The sequence below is a fragment of the Pleurodeles waltl genome, chromosome 6, assembly GCF_031143425.1.
Source record: "Pleurodeles waltl isolate 20211129_DDA chromosome 6, aPleWal1.hap1.20221129, whole genome shotgun sequence".
NCBI lineage: Eukaryota > Metazoa > Chordata > Amphibia > Caudata > Salamandridae > Pleurodeles > Pleurodeles waltl.
The window spans coordinates 1535284092-1535304046 of NC_090445.1; the positions used below are offsets into that span (position 1 = coordinate 1535284092).

Below are 19955 nucleotides of genomic sequence, written 5' to 3' on the forward strand. Positions count from 1 at the left end.
CGCCCCCCAGCTCCCATTCGCCCCCAGCTGATCCCTCCTCCTCCCTCCTCCCTCTTATGGCGGCCGCTGCGCGACTGCGCAGCGTGCGAGTGCGGCGGGCGCGCCAGGGGCAAGCCCGTCTGCGCCTGGCCCGCGCCCAGCGCCACGACCCCTGGTCCCCAGCTCTCCCAAACCCCGCTGCTCCGCTACGACCCCACCACCCTCCACGCCCTCAACCCAGGGAGCTCCAACACGTGCTTCCAAGCTCACCCCAAACGCACCCATGGACCCTTCGCCTGCAACTCCTGCAAACGCATCTTCCACCACGCAACTACCACGACCACCAGCCCACGCGCCATCAACCACCTCAAGTGCATCCTGGTCAACGCTCGATCTGTCCACAAGCACGCCGTTGAACTCTGGGACCTCCTGGACTCCACTGCACTGGACGTCGCCTTTATCACGGAGACCTGGATGAACGCCTCTTCGGCCACAGACATCGCCACTGCCATCCCCGAAGGCTACAAGATTTCCAGAAAAGACCGCACCAACAAAGTAGTAGGAGGTATCGCCATCGTCTTCAAAGACTCCATCAGCGTCACCACCTCCACTGAAGACACCCCTCTCGCCGCTGAACATCTGCATTTTCAGATTCGCACCGACCCCAGGACCACCCTCAGAGGATCCCTCGTCTACCGTCCCCCCGGACCACGCGCCCCTTTCAGCCACTCCATCGCCGACTTTGTCTCCCCGCACGCCCTCGCCTCGCCTCGCCGGACTACATCCTCCTAGGCGACCTCAACTTCCATCTGGAACAAAACAACGACCCCAACACCACCGCCCTGCTCGACAACCTCGGCCTCAGGCAACTGGTGAACACCGCCACCCACATCGCCGGTCACACGCTTGACCCTATCTTCTCCGCCAGCAAACACGTCTCCTTCAGCCACACCTCTGCTCTACACTGGACCGACCACAGCTGTGTCCATTTCACATTCCGACGCGAGACCCGCCACCTCCGCACTCAACCCATCCCTCGTCGACAGTGGAACAAAATCCCCGAAGAGCAACTCTTCTCCGCACTCGCCGTCAACCAGCCTACCCTCACCACCGACCCCAATGACGCAGCCCTCAGCCTCTCAAACTGGATCTCCAACTGCGCAGACAACCTTGCTCCCCTCAGACGCACGCATCAACAGGCCATCTCCAAAAAACCTCTCTGGTTCTCTGACACCCTCAAAGAATCGAAGAAAACATGTCGCGCCCTCGAGAAGGCCTGGCGCAAGGACCACACCGCCGACAACATGACCGCCCTCAAAAACGCAACCCGCGAACACCACCACCTAATCCGCGCAGCCAAAAGGAACTTTTTCACCGACAGACTGGACAAAAACAGCCACAACAGCAGAGAACTTTTCAGCATCGTCAAAGAGTTCTCCAACCCCAACGCCGTCACGCCCTCACAAGACTTGTGCAACTCCCTCGCCACCTTCTTCCATCGCAAGATCAGCGACCTCCATGACAGCTTCGGACACCAGACCCTACCAAGCACCGCCGAACCCACACCCCCGGCCATCACCCTCAACGCCTGGACCCACATCAACACTGAAGAAACCAAAACCACCATGAACTCTATCCAATACGGCGCCCCATCGGACCCCTGTCCTCACTTCATCTTCAATAAAGCCGACAACATCATCGCCCGCATCTCCAGGCTGTCATCAACTCTTCATTTTCTTCTGCTTACTTCCCCGAAAGCTGGAAACACGCCGAAGTCAACGCCCTACTAAAGAAACCTACGGCTGACCCTAGCAACCTGAAAAACTTCCGCCCCATCTCGCTCCTCCCCTTCCCTGCTAAGGTAATAGAGAAGACCGTCAACAAACAGCTTACCACCTTCCTGGAAGACAACAACCTGCTCGACCCTTCACAAACCGGATTCCGAACCAACCACAGCACTGAAACCGCCCTCATCTCAGTCACAGACGACATCAGAACCCTGATGGACAATGGTGAAACAGTCACCCTCATCCTCCTCGACCTCTCGGCTGCCTTCGACACCGTCTGTCACCGCACCCTAATAACCCGCCTCCGCTCCACCGGGATCCAAGTCCAGGCCCTGGACTGGATTGCCTCCTTCCTCTCAAACCGCTCTCAAAGAGTTTACCTCCCACCGTTTCGCTCAGACCCCACCGAGATCATCTGCGGCGTACCTCAAGGCTCATCCCGACACTCTTCAATGTCTACATGAGCCCCCTCGCCGACATCGTACGCAAGCACGACATCATCATCACCTCCTACGCCGACAACACCCAACTTATACTCTCCCTCACTAAGGACCCCGCCAGCGCCAAGACCAACCTACAAGAGGGCATGAAGGACGTCGCATATTGGATGAGGCTCAGCCGCCTAAAGCTGAACTCTGACAAAACGGAAGTCCTCATCCTCGGCAACACCCCGTCCGCTTGGGGCGACTCCTGGTGGCCCACGGCCCTTGGCACCGCACCGACCCCCTCAGACCACGCCCGCAACCTCGGCTTCATCTTGGACCCTCTTCTCACCATGACCAAGCAAGTCAACGCCATGTCCTCCGCCTGCTTCCTCACCCTCCGCATGCTCCGCAAGATCTTCCGCTGGATCCCCGCCGACACTAGATAAACCGTGACCCATGCCCTTGTCACGAGCCGCCTGGACTACGGCAACACCCTCTATGCTGGGACCACCGCTAAACTCCAAAAACGCCTGCAACGTATTCAAAACGCCTCGGCCCGCCTCATCCTCGACGTACCCCGCAACAGCCACATCTCCGCACACCTGAGACACCTGCATTGGCTCCCAGTCAGCAAAAGGATCACCTTCCGACTTCTCACCCACGCACACAAAGCCCTCCACAACAAGGGACTGGAATACCTCAACCGTCGCCTCAGCTTCTGCGCCCCCACCCGTCTCCTCCGTTCCTCTGGCCTCGCGCTCGCTGCCGTCCCCGCATCCGCCACTCCACGGCGGGTGGGAGGTCCTCCTCCTTCCTGGCAGCCAAGACCCTGGAATAACTTCTGCTCCTGCCCTTGTCAGGAGTACATTTCCAACGTTTCTCATTATGGGAAAAGATTAGAGAAGAGCCAGTGAAAATCCTTAAAACGTGCAAGTTAGTAGGTTTGCAGACTCAAAGGCATTCCAGCCCTGGAACTATTGCTTACTGCTTCCTCCAGCCCCAGTATGTAGATCTGTGGAAAAGTGCCAAAATAAAGAAATGCTATAGTAGGGATTGAAATTGCAGGTATTCAAGCCCTACTATAGTAGTAGCCCTGACGTAATCAGATGGGCTATTTTCAGAACTCTTACATAAAAAGATTGCTGCCATAATTTGTCTCCGCACTACATGGCACCAAAGGGACAAGTAGATCTTTTTACAGGACAAGTAGATTTACGAAGTAACAAGTCCTATGGACAAGTAGATATTTCATTAAATTCCACACCCCTCGCGTGGCCGAAGGCTGTGCACAGCTTGGGGGGCTGTATGTGGGGAGGAGGCTGGCCATAGGCCAGGCGCTATGGCCAATCCCCACTGTTCATGGCCGGGTGCATGCCGGGTGTTGGCCGCAGGCCAGGCCCGGCAGCCAGCCCCTTGCCATACAAAGCTGTGCACGGCAGGGAGTTCGCTTTACATATGGTAATTAAATATTACTTTCTTTAAAAAAATTTTAAAAAAATAGAAATTTACAGACAAAACCAAAGATGAAAGCAACATTTATAGTAGGTGAAGTGTTCAGTAACAAAGCAACTTTTTAAACAAAAAAAAAAAAAACACAGAAATTCATCAGTTATTTCAAGTAATTATAACTTGTGTTATATGGTAAATATAACACACTCTCGCCATGCACTGCTAATTACCCACATATTACATCACTCACGACATCTACAGCCCTCGAAAAATCATAATAATTTTACTAGACCTGCAGGTCGAGTAATTTAAATAATCCATTTGAACTAAGTGTAATTTACTTGACCCGTAAACGGGTCTCAAATTGTGTGATCCTAGGCAAATGATTTACAGAGTCCCCTTTTTCTTAATCCTCACAAATGATTGCCCCTTCAAATATGTGAGCTCAGCATTTCTACTGTACAAAAAATAACTATTTTGTTTGATTAGGTAGACTAAAGTTTGCTGCATGCATCACAAGAATCTAGCCCACATAACCTAGGACTATTTTTTTAATTTACTAGCAAAGCAACATTGCCATCAGGGCAGGAGTGTTTCTCAGTTTGTTTAAACACTCTGTTTTAATAAATATATTACTTAACCATGATGTGGTAACATATTGTCATCTACACACATTAACTTTCCAAGAAATGTGCAAAAACCTCTCCACTAACTTGCAGCTTTACTGTTAAAACTATATAGTGCATTAACAATCTGTCAAATTGGGTTTCAGAAAACATATCCTTTGCACATCAACATGTAAAGTATTCTTATTTGTTTTCATCCTATTAAAATAGTTTTTCAGCATTCAGAAATATAAAAAAATAGGCCTTCACAACTACTGAAATATATTTTGAAATGTATGCACAGTTAATATAGTCATTTAAATGTTGTGTTAGGAAAAACCTGACACCATATATCCTTTTATTTTACATTCTAAGCAGCAACTTATACCTTCACCTTACAAAGTCCTGGAACTCTGCAGTCAGAAGGAAAATTAATTGTAAGAAAAACTGACATTTGTCCTTTATCTTTGAACACAGAGCAAATGTGACAAAAGAAGAAGATTTATATGAATCTTTTACTGCCCCTTCACTTTTCAACTGAACAGAACACATGTTCAGTGTCATTAAAAATATCACTGCGACATTTGCAGTGAAATTATTGATGAGAAAACTGTGCATGACGGGGCATGAGGTATAGTTACCTTAGGACATGAGTTATAGTAACTTGAGATCACTTTAACTGGTGAATTTTTTAGTTTTTTTAAGAGTTTAAAACATTAACTTGTTACTGAACATTTCCCCTAACTATAATGTTACTTTAACCTTTGTTTTTCTTAGTGTGTGTGTGTGTGTGTATATATATATATATATATATATATATATATATATATATATCATCAATTTGTTATATAGCACAAACATAGCCATTGGGTAGTGAAGTGCTTTATGTGAGCACCATAATATATTAAACAAGGTCAAATTTAGTTTATTGTAAACGCAGATGCATTGATTTGCCAAGAATCAAAGGTTGTTGGGTCAGCACTGAGACTCAACCCCGGTTCTCCAGATCCATATTTTTCAATTTATGTTCATACACAAGTGGTGTCTCATTGCGTATAGTGGACACATTGTCTGTAGAAATGGCTTTGTAAAGTAAAAAAATGAGAAACAACAAATACTGAAACGTTCACCCAGTCTTGTTTGGGAATACTTGTAAGGGTTTGGTTTATACTGGACTTGGGGACATTGTTCACCACCTCTGCACTTATGCACAACAGGGCTTATGCTTTTAAATGTTACTTTCATATAGACCAGGACTTTCACAACCTACTACAAATCGTCTCGCAACCCACAAGTGGGTTTTTGTCCTGCAAAAGTTATCCAATCCAAATGTACATCCTTTTTCCCTACATCTTGGAGATTCTAAAGGTATCTAGGGTATGTGGATTTCCCTGAGGGAACTGAGGGACTCTTCCCAACTTTCAGGAACAGGCATCATTGTAAAATAAAACCAATTCTTTACCACAGTTTTTGCATTTTGTTTTAACTAGCAGTAATATCATTGTAATTGCAGTCCGTGGTAAAAACAGATGCAAAACCCATGAGTGAAGCTGGCAAACTATATGTTTCTGAAAACTAGACAAAATACTAAGTTCAGCAAGGGTCATTTGTGTAGATTGCTTAAAATAAATGTGGATAAATAGCAATGAAATTTTCAATTGTAATATTTTGTCCTGATTTACAAAAGTAACAGACTGCTGAGTTCATCGGACCCTTTTACTCACAGGGGTATATATGGTGTTTGTTGGTCGCCCAAATGGGCGTAGGGCACTTGACTTCAGCAGTTCCAATTATGTGCACTAGGCTGACCTACACATGTGGAATACTGTTTTTATTGGAGGAAGTATGCGAATGCTGGATGGTAGAAAATGTGTGGATCTGTGCAGAATCCAAAATTTTCCTTCTGCTAGAAATATGAGGAAATGTGTGACTTTAGGCAAAGTTTGAGATTTTTAAGGTATTGTCTGTAAGAAGTCTTAGTGGGATCCATGCAAGTAACACCACCCTGGGCTCCCCTGAGTGTCTAATTTTCATAAATTCCTTGATATAGTAGGTTTCCCAGGGTGGCGGCCTGGCCCTTTGTAGTGCAGTCAGTCAGCATGGCAAGCAAGAATAAACTTTGAATTACACCCACTCTGTCAGTCCATATGTCAAAACTGTGTCTAAGCAAATATGCATTTTCTTTTCTCTTCCTTGCCCTTTGGATGGGGGTGTTCTACTTTCAAAGTAGGCAGAAAGACTATTAAGGCTTTAGGGGAGGGGGATAGGCCCAAATCAGGAGCAGCCTCCCAACACCCCATATTGCCTTCCTTTTTATTTATTTTTTAAACAAAAACAAATCTGTGGTGTCTACAAGGAGTAACCCCTCCCAACACATCTGCCCTCGGTGGTTGGCAGAAAGACTGTTGAGCCTGTTATGGGATAGGGTATTGCCCGATGGCTGGGTAGGCCACCCGTACCCCTACTTTTCTTCAGATTTTTTTCCCTGGGGTCTAGTGGGCTTTATGCTGCACTGGTGGCAGATGGGGTGAGGGGGATCCACTCCCAGAGGGGGCAGAAAGACTGTTGTGGCTAGGGAGGTAGGGAGAGAAGCTCAGGCCCATCACAAGGGGGGGGGCGCTCGACTCAAACAGTAATTCAAAAATATTCCCCAGTTGTCAAGTGGCCTTTCTGCTGCCCGAGGGAGGCAGAAGAGGGTGAATATATCCTGCCAGCCTCCCAAGGGGGCAAAGGCACTCTTGTGCCCAGGGTTGAGGAGGAGCACATGCCCATACTTGGCAGGTAGGGGACACCCCCACAAACCCCAGACTCCATTTCCTGGGCTTTGTAAGTGCGGGGAAGCCATCTTAAGGTATGTAGTGAACACTGGTCAACACGAGTTGTCCAACTACATAATGGCTTTACCAAACATAGGTATGTTTGGTATCAAACATGTTGGAATTGTGCAAATACACGGATTCCAGTGCTAGTTGCACAATACCATGTACTCTTGGAGTTCCCTAGGGGATGCCCCAAAGTCTTCCTGTACAGCCTTGCAGGGTCTGGATGACAGCCTGTGCTGCTGCCAACCCCAGAAACTGTTCTGATCTCCTGCTCTTGAGCCTAATTTGGGCAGGGGAAGGCAGAACAAAGGATTTCCTGTAAGATAGAGGTGTGACCACCTCTTCTTTAGAAATAGGTGGCTCTGGGCTCGGGTGGGGAGTTCCTCTGAGTGCCACCAGACTGCTTTGAAGTGCACGTTTGGTGCCCTTCTTGCATAAACTGGTTTGCACAGGTGCAGGAACCCCTGGTTCACGCTCTGGTGCGAAACCACACAAAGGACAGGGGAGTGACCATTCCCCTATCCAGCTCCTCCCCTAAGGAGATGCACAGAGCGCTCCTAGGTGGCCACTTAATTCTGCCATCTTGGAAATAAGATGAGCAGAGGCCTCTGGAAGCATCTGACTGGTTAGTCCAACTGGGTGATGTCGCTGACCCCCTCTGATAGGTGGGTCACTGCAGTAGTTTCCAACCCCCTTCCTGGGTTACTTAAGAGCTCCCCTGAAGGTGGGACCATAGATTTGTGTGCAAGTCTCCTCTGTAAGACACTTCTGCAACCTAGACACTGAAACTGCTGCTGGTCTTTGCTGGAACCAAGAGCAAGACTGTAACCAGTAGGATGGGTCCTGGTGCAAATTTGTTTCCATTTTCTGCAAAGACTTCTGCAACCCCGTGGCCGTGCATCCTCCAGAGTCACAGGGACTCACCCTGCACTTAGGAAAGCGAGAAAATCTCCATTGGAGTGAAGGAGTCACTTCCATGCTTCCGCAGGCACCTCCGCGATGACCGGAATATGGATCCTGCTGTCCCACAGACTCCTCAAAGCTCTACAACACAGGTGGTGACTCTGTGACTCTCCAGAGATCTGACCTATCTTCCTTGCAACTGGGAAGTCTGTGGTCCCTCGCTGGACCTGCTTGGTTAGAAACCTGTGCTCTGCGTCTGCTTGTCATTGCCAAGGCTTGTTGGCTCTTCAGTCTGAAGATCTTCTAGCTCCAAGAAGCCCCGACCTCTAGCACTCTGGAGCTCCAAGAACGACGTCCTCGCTGCGACACGAGTATCCCTCTTTTCTGTGCTATTGAGGCCTCCCTTTGACTCCCTGTGCCTGCTTCCAGAGAGTCCTGCTAGGGGTGCCATCAATTCCTACTGGCTCTCCTGCGTGCTGAGGGCTGGCCCTGATAAACCTGGCAAGTTTGGGTCACCTGGACTTTGCTAGTCCCCACAAATCCTGGAAACTCCATGCAACACTTCCCTGCATTTATCGAGGCTTGTTGGTGGTCCCACTGACCCCTCTGCAATTTGACGACCGGCGGGGGACAGCTCATGGATGATTTCTAGGATCTTCCTGCATCGCCTGGACTCCACAGCTGCACTTCTTCTGCCACTGTTCCACCAACTTGGTCCACGGGTTACGACAGCAACTGGACAACCGAGGTCCCCATTGACTTCAACAGGAAGTTCTGATATGACTTCACCCCTATGCACCTGGGCTCCCTGATGTAGGTACTCCACTGTTCTGGGTATCCATGAGTGGGGGCACTATCCAACCTCCCTTGTCCCAATTGGTTTCCTTGGGTCCTCTGGGAAGGGTCCTAAAACGCAAAAACTCCACTGCGACTTCCCCATGTTATCCTATGGACATTGACCTGGGATTACAACTCTGCATATGGGCGACTGGGGAAATCTATCAACTTACGTTTGGGGTTTCAGTACTTCCCCAGTCCTAAGGGTCCTTGGCTGGTAGTGTGGGTTAGGAGTGATTTTCACATTCCATTTTTTTTAGTAAATGCCACACCCTCTTCCCCCCTCGCATTCCATTTTTTAGGGTCCAGCCTGCGTAGTATGCTCTTGCGTATCGCATGCAAGACGCTGTAGTAGTTAGAAAAGGGCTCGGAGCCCCGCCCATATCACGTCGGTGTCTTACATTGGTTCGTGGGCTTGCCTTTTAAAATCTGCTTGTTTTCATTAGTGGAAGGCATGCATACGTCATGCCTTTTCCAGTGGTTAGCCCTCCTCGAGCACAGCGACCAAGTACTGAAAACATATGAGGCCCGCTGTTTTCCGTCCAGTTTGTGGACTACTTTTTCTCTTTTTTTCGCAGCACGATCTCACTTGTTTAGCAGCGTGATCTAGCTCGTTTTGTTTCCCATTTAATGAGGCAAGAAAAGTCTGGTTGGGAGTTTACAACTGCTAATAGCTCTAACTCTGAGAAATGCAAGACCCGTTGCATTGAAAATGCTTGTTTAGGATATGGTTCCGTACGTCCCGTCCCCCGTCCCCCCATAGGTGCCCATGTTATTTTATGTCTTTACTTACCAGTTGCCAAATATATTTTTGTATGTCCATATCTCTTGTTAGGAGATATATAAAAATTAGTTCTACTGTGTGTGTTACAATAAATATTACATATTTGGTGTGGTTCATTCCTGTGTGTACATCATTGACTGACGTGTGGTATTTGCAACCACTTTACACCCTCCTGGATAAGCCTTAGCTGCTCTCCACAGCTACCCCTATGAGAGCTCTGGTTTTCTAAAGCCACGTACACTATTACTAAGGGTTGCCTGGACTCAGGACAAGGTGCATCACATTTAGGTGTACACCATATACTGAGCCAGCTTCCTACGCCTTATACAATATTTGATGAGATTTAGTAAATCTATGACAAACAGCTATCATATGTTATCTCCCCTAAGCTTAGCGGTAGATCCCTTTTAAAGGCAGAAATAGAAGAGCACGCTGTCATGAACAGAATGTTGAAAATCACCCAAAATTCATAGCAAACATGCCCATCTGCTGGGACACAGCAAATGTAGGAACCCAGCACATAGGTGAAGAAGTGTTGTGTGTTTAGGGTATCTCAGTGTGAGAAACGCTTGTGCACATCAGAATATATTGTGGAGGAAGAGAAATAAATATGACACATTGCAAAGGGAACAGGTGCCTTACTGGCCTTATGGAAATAGATCAGCCTGAGAGACAATGAAACCTGTTATTTGTTTCAAAATCTCAGTAGATAGTGCAAGTTAAGTTGAGGTATGCAGAAGAGTTGGGAGTTGGAGGAGATTAGTATTGAATATCAGTTTATGAAAAGTGCATTAATGGGTCTCTTGAGGTCCTAATGTGAGAAAACGAGTTGCAGTTCCGGATGTGGTGCATCCCATGCAGTCTGCTTCTACAGCCTAACCTGTGTCCCATGCTGCTAGAAGTCCTCTTTTATTTCATGGACAGTATTGTGTGGGAGGAAAGCAGAAGAATGTGGGAAAGATCTGTATGTGCTAAGCGGCAGTCAATAACGGGGGAATATGACTTTAGGCTAGTATATGAATATGAGGAAGAAAAGGGCATAAAAAGGTGAAGATCTCACTTTTATACTGAAATTCTTCAGAAACACCAATTGTTGTTCAGTAATAGTACAGTATAAGAATCTACGGCACCCATTACTTAAGGTAGTCATTTGTCTAGGTCCACAGAGAGGAAGATAGGACACCTTAAAACCCCCGCCCCCTCCATGGGGGTAGTGACAGACAGCTCACTAGACCTAGGGATTATATATATATATTTTTTTGTTTAAAGAAAAAATATGGGGTGGGGCATCAGGCCTTAAACTTCCACACTGACTCCCGCCCCCCCCCCCCCCCCACCCCAAGCCTGAACAAGTCTTTCTGACCTCCTGAGAGGCAGATAAGGGGCAGGGTTACCAATAATCTGCCCTGCCAAGGGGTCAGAAAGCCAACTGCATATCCAGGGTTGTTTTCTTTTTTTTTTTTTTTTAAAGTGTAGCTCTGCCTACATCAGGCCAAAGCCCTAATCTTAAACCCAGTCTTTTTGGAGAATCAACAGCGTTAAACAATGCTAATTTTTTGTGCTTCAATGCATGATCAAATCATCAATTGTTAGTGAATAATGTTTGTAATAGGATCTTCTGAATACGTGCAGTTTTCTTTCTGGGGAAAAAAGTATGTATTTTTGTAGCTTTTTGTATATGTGCAAAAATGCCCAAGAAATGGATAATGACACCAATGAGATAATATGTTGGATAATTTGCCTGTAATATAATAAGAAGTCTTTCCTTGCAACATGTAATTTTCTTTTTAATTTTTATTTCAGAGGAGGGTCTACCAGACAACTACACATGTGCCGTCTGAGTTGGGAAAGATTGTGGATGCGGAAACCTTCGAAAAATCCAGACTTTATCAGTTGGACAAAAGTGCTTTCACTTTTTGGTCCGGGCTCTATTCAGAGATAGAGGGCACAGTAAGTACTGGAGCTTATCTCTATATATTGTTGTCTTGTCACTTTCTTTATTTAAATTTTGGGGCATAATTCCAATATGCCGATATTGCTTCGATCTCCGCATCGTATGAAAGACAATTAAATGCACTTCAAATGTCGATAAAGTGCATGAAATGGTACTTAATTTCTCCACGCATCTTACACACTGAACTTGTTTTAAAATGATTAAAAAAACTTTAGCAAAGTTAGCCATGTTATACCTTACAGACATGCTGCAGCCAGGAGCAAGATGGTGTGAATGTCCGTGTTTATTTTTCCCCTTCAGGTCATCGAGCCCATTAACGTAGTGTGTCTGAGTGAAGAAAAACTACTGATTTTCTACGTGATTCCTACTTAAAATATTTGTAAATTTACTCCTTAAGTGTTCCTTATTGGATACCCTGGAAAGCAAACCTGTTTGTAGCTCTAAAATCTTGGAGTCTGATACCTTTGTAAGTAGAGGGCCTTCCCATTTGCCAGAATACTTGAAACCCTGTGCTTCAGAGACACAAAAAGATCTCGCCATAAACACATTACACCCATGGTGAGATGCCATTTCTTTCTCTTTTCCATCTTTTAACACACAGTGCATACAATTCCCTGGAACATCAACATGAATTATGATATGTGGAACTCAATTTCTGCAGAATTTGATCTTTTTCTCCCTCTGGTAAAAGATAAAACAATATTAAGACCATTTTCCCATAGTTAGCATCTCATGCAAAGGAAACACAGTACTGTCACTTTAAGGCAGTCAAGTGCATCTACAATCCCAGGATACTTCACAGTGGCGTCCACAGTTTTTCTTTCCCAACAGTTCTTTCATGCAGTAGTTATGTTTTTTCTCCTCTGTGATGAAGATCCAGAACACAGACTCTTCTCTTACAGCTTTACTTCTGTCTAAAACATATTATGGAGCAGTGTTTCGATTTACTCGATGACTTGAATCTCTATCTTCATTCTGAAAATATTTGTTCCTGGGAATAATGTTATCTTTTTCTTATACAACCAAGGGCGCACCGAGTTAAATTAAGACTGCACACTTCCTTTCAATACATTGTGGAATCAGTATTGTCAAAGGGTGCTGCTTGTTAGGAGTATCTGTTGTGAAATGGTGGTCAGTCCGTTCACAAATGACCAACTATAAAGCATAAAACTAGTCGGATTCCTAACTTGTAAAATTAGTGTCCATTTATTTCATTGCTTCCTGCACATAGTATATCATTTAGTAAGCAGTTTTTCACAATGATAGTCGTCAAGTAAAAAGTATCATTTTTAATCCACTGGAACTAAGGCAACAACCTACGAACTCAATAAAAACGGAATATCTGCTTCTCAGCCTGTACTGTACTTAACGTTCTGATTTTTGTTAATTGGTTCAGAAAATCAGTTACTATCACAATCACTATGGCAATAACTAAGCAAGGTATCTGTATGGAAGCCTTGCCAGCGGCTGCTTGGTTGTCAAGTCTTTGGACATTGTAATTTTGCACTTTAGGGTCTTGCTTTATGTTGGGTTTTTTGTCCTTTTGTCTTGGCATCCTCCCTCTCTGTTGTCTCTAAACCTCCAGAGGCTTTTTCTGACGAGACTGAGTTGGTATTGGAGCTTGCTATTCATAGGTTTGTCCTTGAGGTGGCTCTTCGGGTGTGGGTGGCTTCTGCATTGGTAAGTTTCTGCAGAGTAGAGTCATTCTGAGTAGAAAGTATTCTACGTATTGCTGGGGTTTCCTATTGGGATTTTTCTGGTTTGGAAGAGACTAGGGCAGGTGCAATGAGGGACAAAATCTCAGTCCTTGCTATCTGCCCCACGGTCCTTGTCGTGGCTTCCTTTGTGTTGATCATGGGCATTCAAGATTAGTGTGGCCTTGACCTTGACTTCCTCTTTACTGTAAGAACATGTTTGATTTTATAGATATAATTATCTTTTTCAATACTAACCTCTTTCTCAAACCTGGGAAGCCTTCATCTTTGAGATTGACTTTCTTAATGTGCTATCAGCAGTGTCACTTCAGTAGTTTAGGAGCACGCCGAAAGGGGGTAATATGTGTTCTGCTACTACAACCAAACATTAAACGTACAGTTGTATTTTGAAGTAGTTGCCGATTAGCTATCAAATACTTGTGAACCCTAAGGTGAAAGCTTTTGCAGTAGTCAATTCTAGAGCCTGAGAAACAGTTTGAAACACTCGTAACATGAAAGGGGAGAGTGTTTTGCAGCCTTTTGAGTTGGAAAAAGTGTCTGATCTGGTTAGACAAGTAGAGCTTATCATCAAAGTAAAAGCCCACTTTTGTTTAACTACATTTGTGGATGGAGGCTCAAGATATGAGGGTTTCAAGCTGTCACACCGAATCATATTGGTATGGCCATAGAGAAGCAAAGCACTGCAGAGCATACAACTGGAAACATTTGCCAGGCTTTTTTAAATGCAGTTTATGTTCCCTGGGACTCTCCTATGGATTATAAGTTGGGTATTAAAAGTGTACATAATGAAGAAATGGCCAAAGGATCAATTAAGTTGTGCCAGTGGAGCAACATAAATATTTAATAAAGTAGAAAAGTAGATGCAGTTGTAACCCAAGTAACAATTAAATGTTGATCAGTCCATGGCATTGGCATACATTGTGTGCGTTCAACTCTTGCCCTGTTTGAGTAAAAAGCATGTCTCAAGTCATTCTTTAGCTTCCACATGTGGCAGCCAATCTGTCCACATGTTATAAATACCTAACTGTTATAGTTTAGCAGTTGAAAGGGCATTTGGCGAAAGTTCAAGAAATGAGGTGTAAATGTTAGTGCCAAGAGCTAGAGGTTTATAAAGTAGAATGCCCATTTAAGAGCAAGAAGGGAATAATTCCTATTCAAAACCAAGCAACTGACAGAATTAATGATATGCAAGGGCAGTGAACCTTCCAAAAAGGACACCTTAAATACCACTGTCATCCCGCCATTAGTATTTCTATTCAGTCTGATAGCTTTGTAACCTATGGGGTAGCTAAGAGTAATACTAGGTTAAAAGTGTCATATAAATATATCTCCTTGAGGAAGAAAATATAACAAAACAAATTTAAAAATAAGGTCGTGCGCCTCCTCGTCATGTTGGGGAGTGACCAAATGTTTAAAAGATTGTAGTATAGAAAAATAATGGATTCGTTTTTAGCGCACATAGCAAGCGGTAATTCACGAGCAGGATCAACATACTTATTGACGTTATTCCTATTAGAAGTTAATGATGCATGAGGGTTGAGCATTTTGTGTTATCGGTTAGAATAGGAAACATACAGAATTTGTAGAGATACAAGCAGCATAGCTCATAGTGGTCATTGAGAGGGCACTGTAAGGTGCAGACGAGCTTGCATTATGTTGCCAGCAGTTCGCGGACATGCTCTCCCCTGCTTGAAATAGTTTCATACTTGCCAACATTGTACAAGTGAAAGTGGGAGATTATGGAAAAAAAACAGGGTAATACATTTTTTCCATTAACATATATTAAACCATAGGCAATTTCAGATGGGAGACAGGTAAAATAAATCAAGTTCTGCTTCAAAATCGGAAATCTAACAATTGAATGGGATCTGTTGGCATGTATGCACATCATATAGGCAAACATGTTAGAGCAGTCAAGTGGGAGATTTTAAAAAATAGTAGAAAGTATTTCCTCACTGACACATTGGAGCAGAGGCAATCTGCCTGAATCGGGTGTATTGATATGTATGGTGAAAGACGATTATCATTTCATTTTTGACAGATTAATAACAAAGCGCAAAGAAAAACAGAGTTATAAACTATGGGCCTCATTTACAAGGCCCTAGCGACGCACTACGCCACTGGAGCATAATTGTTTTTTAAACTATTGTGGTGCGGTGTGTTCGCTCATCTTTGCAAGGCCATGCAAAGCCACCTTGCTTGTCTTTTCATGGCCTTGTAAATACGGCCTCCTTTCATGCATTACACTGCATAAAAGGGGCATTCCATAAGTGTTGCTGTGGGTGTTTCCCCACAACATCCATGGAATCTGACACATTCCCATATTTATAAGGCTGGGAATGCGCCAGATTCATACGCCACCTCAGGGGTGGTCTTAAAGTGGGGAAAAATAACATTACTTCTCCCTGTTTTTCCTCTTTCTATGTGTGCTGCATTGTGCAGCACACATAGAAAGAGGAAAACACCATTAATGATTGTTTGTGTGCTGGAAGGTGTCCCTTCCTGCACATAATCAATCATCCCTGCAATGCAGGCACCCTTGGCCCATGGTACTCTCGCACCAGAATTGGGAGGGTTGGCATGTACTTAATCGGTTATCACGCCTTTGAGCATGTTCAGTAATGTCTCAAAAGAGTAAAATACTGACTTGAGGTCTTCAGAATGCTTTCCGTTTTAATAACGCCGAGCCAGCGATCTAAAATACAGATAAATAGGCAACTTGTGACAAAAACACACACATTTAAAAACGTTCCCCCACTTAAAAAGACAGTCACTACAATCGGCAAAGTCAAAGTAAATTATGTGCAAGTTAATATTGGGAATGAAAACATGCCCCTGCATGCCGGAAATAGGCAGTAATGGCGCCCTATCACATGCTCAGTAATATCGTCAAAAGAGTAAAACGCTGACTGGATGCCTTAGCTCTTCAAGCAGTCAGCGAAATCAAAGTGAATTGGGTGCAAGTGAAAACTATCTAACACGAGTGAAATGCTCTTTTACGTGTATTTTTGTCTCGTTTAGTGTCTGATACTATTGGTTTGGAAAATACATAAGCAGACATGCAGACGACTATGCAGCAGTTTTTGCAAAATGAAAATATGCATTTTCTGAATTTGTTTTGAAATCCTAAAAATGGTATGCATAGATTAGTGCATTCAAGTATAGTTTTAAAATAGTTGTGTTTTTATATGTGGCATATATGAGTGATTAAAGTGCAGAATTGCATAAAATTGGTAGAGTGGAATAATTTCTGAGGAAAATAATATTTTGTTCCTTATGCCAAATTTCAGGCCTTTTTTCAACTGTAAACCTGATCAATTGATGTAACAGGACGAAGTTTCCTTCAGGGAGAGTGGGAGGAGTGGAAAAGAAGTATTTTTGGTTTAGGAAGGTCAAACATTGCTTGCAAGAGCTGCACCATTTTGTCCTTTATAGGTGACAACATAATGTAATCTGTTATGACCAATGAAAATGTTTAGCGGGGCCTAAGGAAGGTTAGGGTCCCCTGGGCAAAAGGAAAGATTAGGGTCCTTTTGGACAATAACAAAAGGGAAGGTTAGCATCATATTAGGCATTAACAAAAGGGTTGGACTCCTGGGCATTAACAAAAGGAAGGCTTAGGTTCTTCCCTGCGGCTATGTGTCTAATGTTATGTTTTCACTATTGGGCCATTTTCCATTTTACCCCTCATCCATTCTCTTTACCTGCTGTCCTCAGAGCTTCTTGCAGCATCTCCTTCATAACGAGCACTCTTTTCTAGGAGACCTCCAGGCTCACCTCCTTTTGTAACTTCTACCCTTCTCCTCAGGCTTCCTGTTCAGCATACCCGTTTGTCATGTCAGCTTCTTTTCGCCACTACGTCCTTGTGACCAACCTATTTACCACTCTTTTATAGCTCTTTCCACAGCACAGAAGCATTTGCTTTCTTGCCTCCATACTTGTATTCAGCTGTCCTAACCTTCCATTGTATTGTTTTACATTTACTGTATTTTTGCCCCATTCTCCATCACCTAGCCTTCTCTGTCAATTATTCATCTCGTATCTGTCTTTTGTCCTTCCTTTTGGTCAGCTGCTAGTTTTCCATTCCAGACACTTCTTTGGCCACTGCAGTCATTCTGTCCTACAACCCTGCTAGCCTGTATGTAGTGGACTTGGGCCAATATCACCAACTTGATATTAAGTTATCAACTGTAGATACTAAATTGGGGTGCCTTATGGTGGTAAAACATAAGGGAGCCTGTGTTAATCCTTTATCTATAATGCCATTGAGTTCCTTCAAATTCTGCTAAACATCGACCAGTGCCCAGCCTATATGCGTTTTACCTCTTGATCATTTGAATTCCTTCCAGCTCATGGTACAGTCTGCCCGGTGACTGTTGCAGATTCATTTACTTTAAAAAAAAATATTTCTGGAGAATGTATCCTTTATGTAATGTTGGACATGTTTAGTAGGTTTTCACACCATAAACAATAAATCATATGTAATAGCTTGTGTTGAGCATTAGGGATAGCTGGTGATTGGTTCATGTCTTTCTTGATGGATTAATCATTTTATTAATTAAAGGAGGTGAACTATTTGAACAGCTGGTTTGTCTTATGGAGTACCTCAAGGGTTTTCATTGTCTCCAGCTTGGTCCACTGTGAATATAGTTCCCCTTTCTGATTTCCTGAAGGCATTGAATACAGGTTTTATCTGTATTCTGTTATTCTTGGACAGAGACTAGGTTGTCTTTAGAAGCTTGGATATATATGTCGTGTAGGGTGGATGGGGGTGGGGCTCATACTAATTAACATACACACAGATGAAAAAGGGTGTTACTACCTGTGGTAAAAACAGCAGCTGTAAAAACAAACTACTGCATTACCATCTTTGGGGATATTGAAATGATCTGTTCTGCACATTACAGTCTTTACTCTATGCCACAGCACCGCTTACAGTGGAGTCTGACCTCAAAAGAGCCTGTGTACTGTCAGGTCAGCAAAGACTACAAACTATGTTCTCCTTGTGCAGCCACCGCTCAGAACCCATGAGTGGATGTCAAAGTCAGATTGAGAAGCAAAAAAAACAATGGCCCTAAAACGGGGAGAGCTTTCTCCCTGTGGATACGGTTAATTGTTTGAATCCTGGTCTGGGACTCCCATTCATCGCAATAGTTAGGGTGATCATCATTTATACTTTGGCATACCTGTGGTGGAAAGTCTGCCATGTTAAGAGTTTCCACTGCTTGAAGCAGCTGAGTTTATGCCTGTGGCAACCTTCTGGTTCTCCACCTCTAAATGAGATTAGGGGGCTGCCAATGTTTGGCAGGCTGCCAGTTCTGCAAAATTCTAAATGGCCTTGTTGGAATTTCCAACATATGAAGCTAGAAATAGAGGAAAGTTACTCTCTTCCAATAAAACGTTTTAAAATCTGCATATTCTCCTATGTAAAGTTCTGTCCTAACCCTGAAAGAGATCTAAGACCTCAAAAGAAGCGACAAGCAGTGTTAACAAGATTTAAATAGAACCTAAATGCTACCTGGGCCTATGCTGTGAAATCCACAACTAATCTGAGCGCTGGCCAACAAGTGGTATTATTTACTAGTGGGGACAAAATATGGTTACTCAACAAAGTGATGCTTACCTGACTTAACGTTGTTTAGCCTTTGTAGGTTTGGTTTTACCTTATATTATAATAGTTGCTGTGGGAATATTGCGAGTAGAGTTATAGGAACTTGCTTAAAGAAATGTCGTTGGGTGAGCCACGTTACCACTAGAACTTGGATTCTTCTGCCAGTGTATAGTTAAACCAGTTTTTGACTTAATGTTTCTTTCATTTTAGCTGATTCTCCTTCTCGGAGGAATTCCATTTCTTTGGAGTTCATCAGAGTATTTCATCCAACAAGCTGGATTTGGACCGGAGTATGAGGTAGGTTTGAATTTACACTTTCATTTTCGTAAAGTGTGTCAGTTTACTATTAAACTTTGCTTTAACATTTCAGTATTTTGTGACTAGTGTAATTAGACATTATATTCCTTCTCTGAGTCCTGGTTAGTTATGTCAGAGCTTCAAATTTGGTCCAAGTATATATTTTTTTTTTATGGTGGGCTTCTTTCGAGCACTTTCTGTCACTTTGCCTTGACGTCAGAGGGATGAAGAAGCTAGAGAAGCAAAGGACAACATAGAGGAAGGAGGTTTGAGGGTAAAGAAGCCCTAAAGGCTTGGGCCCCACGGAGAATTTAATACTGTGTTCAGGGTAGCTGGTCTTAGGTGTCTGATGAGAACGTAGGGTGTAAATGTGGTAAGGCAATTGTTGAGATAAAGGTGGTGTATAAGAAGAAGCAGCTTATGTTTGAGGGTGTGCAATAAGTTGCACTATAACGAGGGAGTGAGTATTCCTTACTTGTTTAGGTCTTGCCTGTCAAACAGCAATAACTGTCTGGTTGCAGGACACGTTCGTGGGCTTACCAAGAACTTAACATGTGCTCAGGCCCACACATTGCTTACCATTGTTTTTCTTCACTGTCACTCCCATTATCTCCTTCCTTTGTATTCAATGGTCTTCATTGCCCTTCTTGTTCCACCTTGTGCTTGACATTCCCCTGTAGAATAGACTCTTTACCATCCTTTTGTTTGTCTGACTTGCGTCCTTGCACTTTGCTGTTTTTTGTTGGTTAGGCACTCCATGAGAGTGACTGTGCATTCACCCTCTTTC

At 44.1% G+C, this 19955-nt stretch overlaps 1 protein-coding gene across 1 annotated transcript in view; it reads left to right on the top strand.

Moving 5' to 3' along the window:
• The window catches only part of ZMPSTE24 (zinc metallopeptidase STE24), a 130683-nt gene that overhangs the window by 18379 nt on the left and 92349 nt on the right, over window positions 1–19955 (top strand). The window contains exons 2-3 of the mRNA XM_069241117.1: window positions 11395–11541; window positions 19082–19168. Coding sequence (XP_069097218.1) covers window positions 11395–11541; window positions 19082–19168 — 234 coding nt within the window. The remainder of the gene's footprint in view (window positions 1–11394; window positions 11542–19081; window positions 19169–19955) is intronic.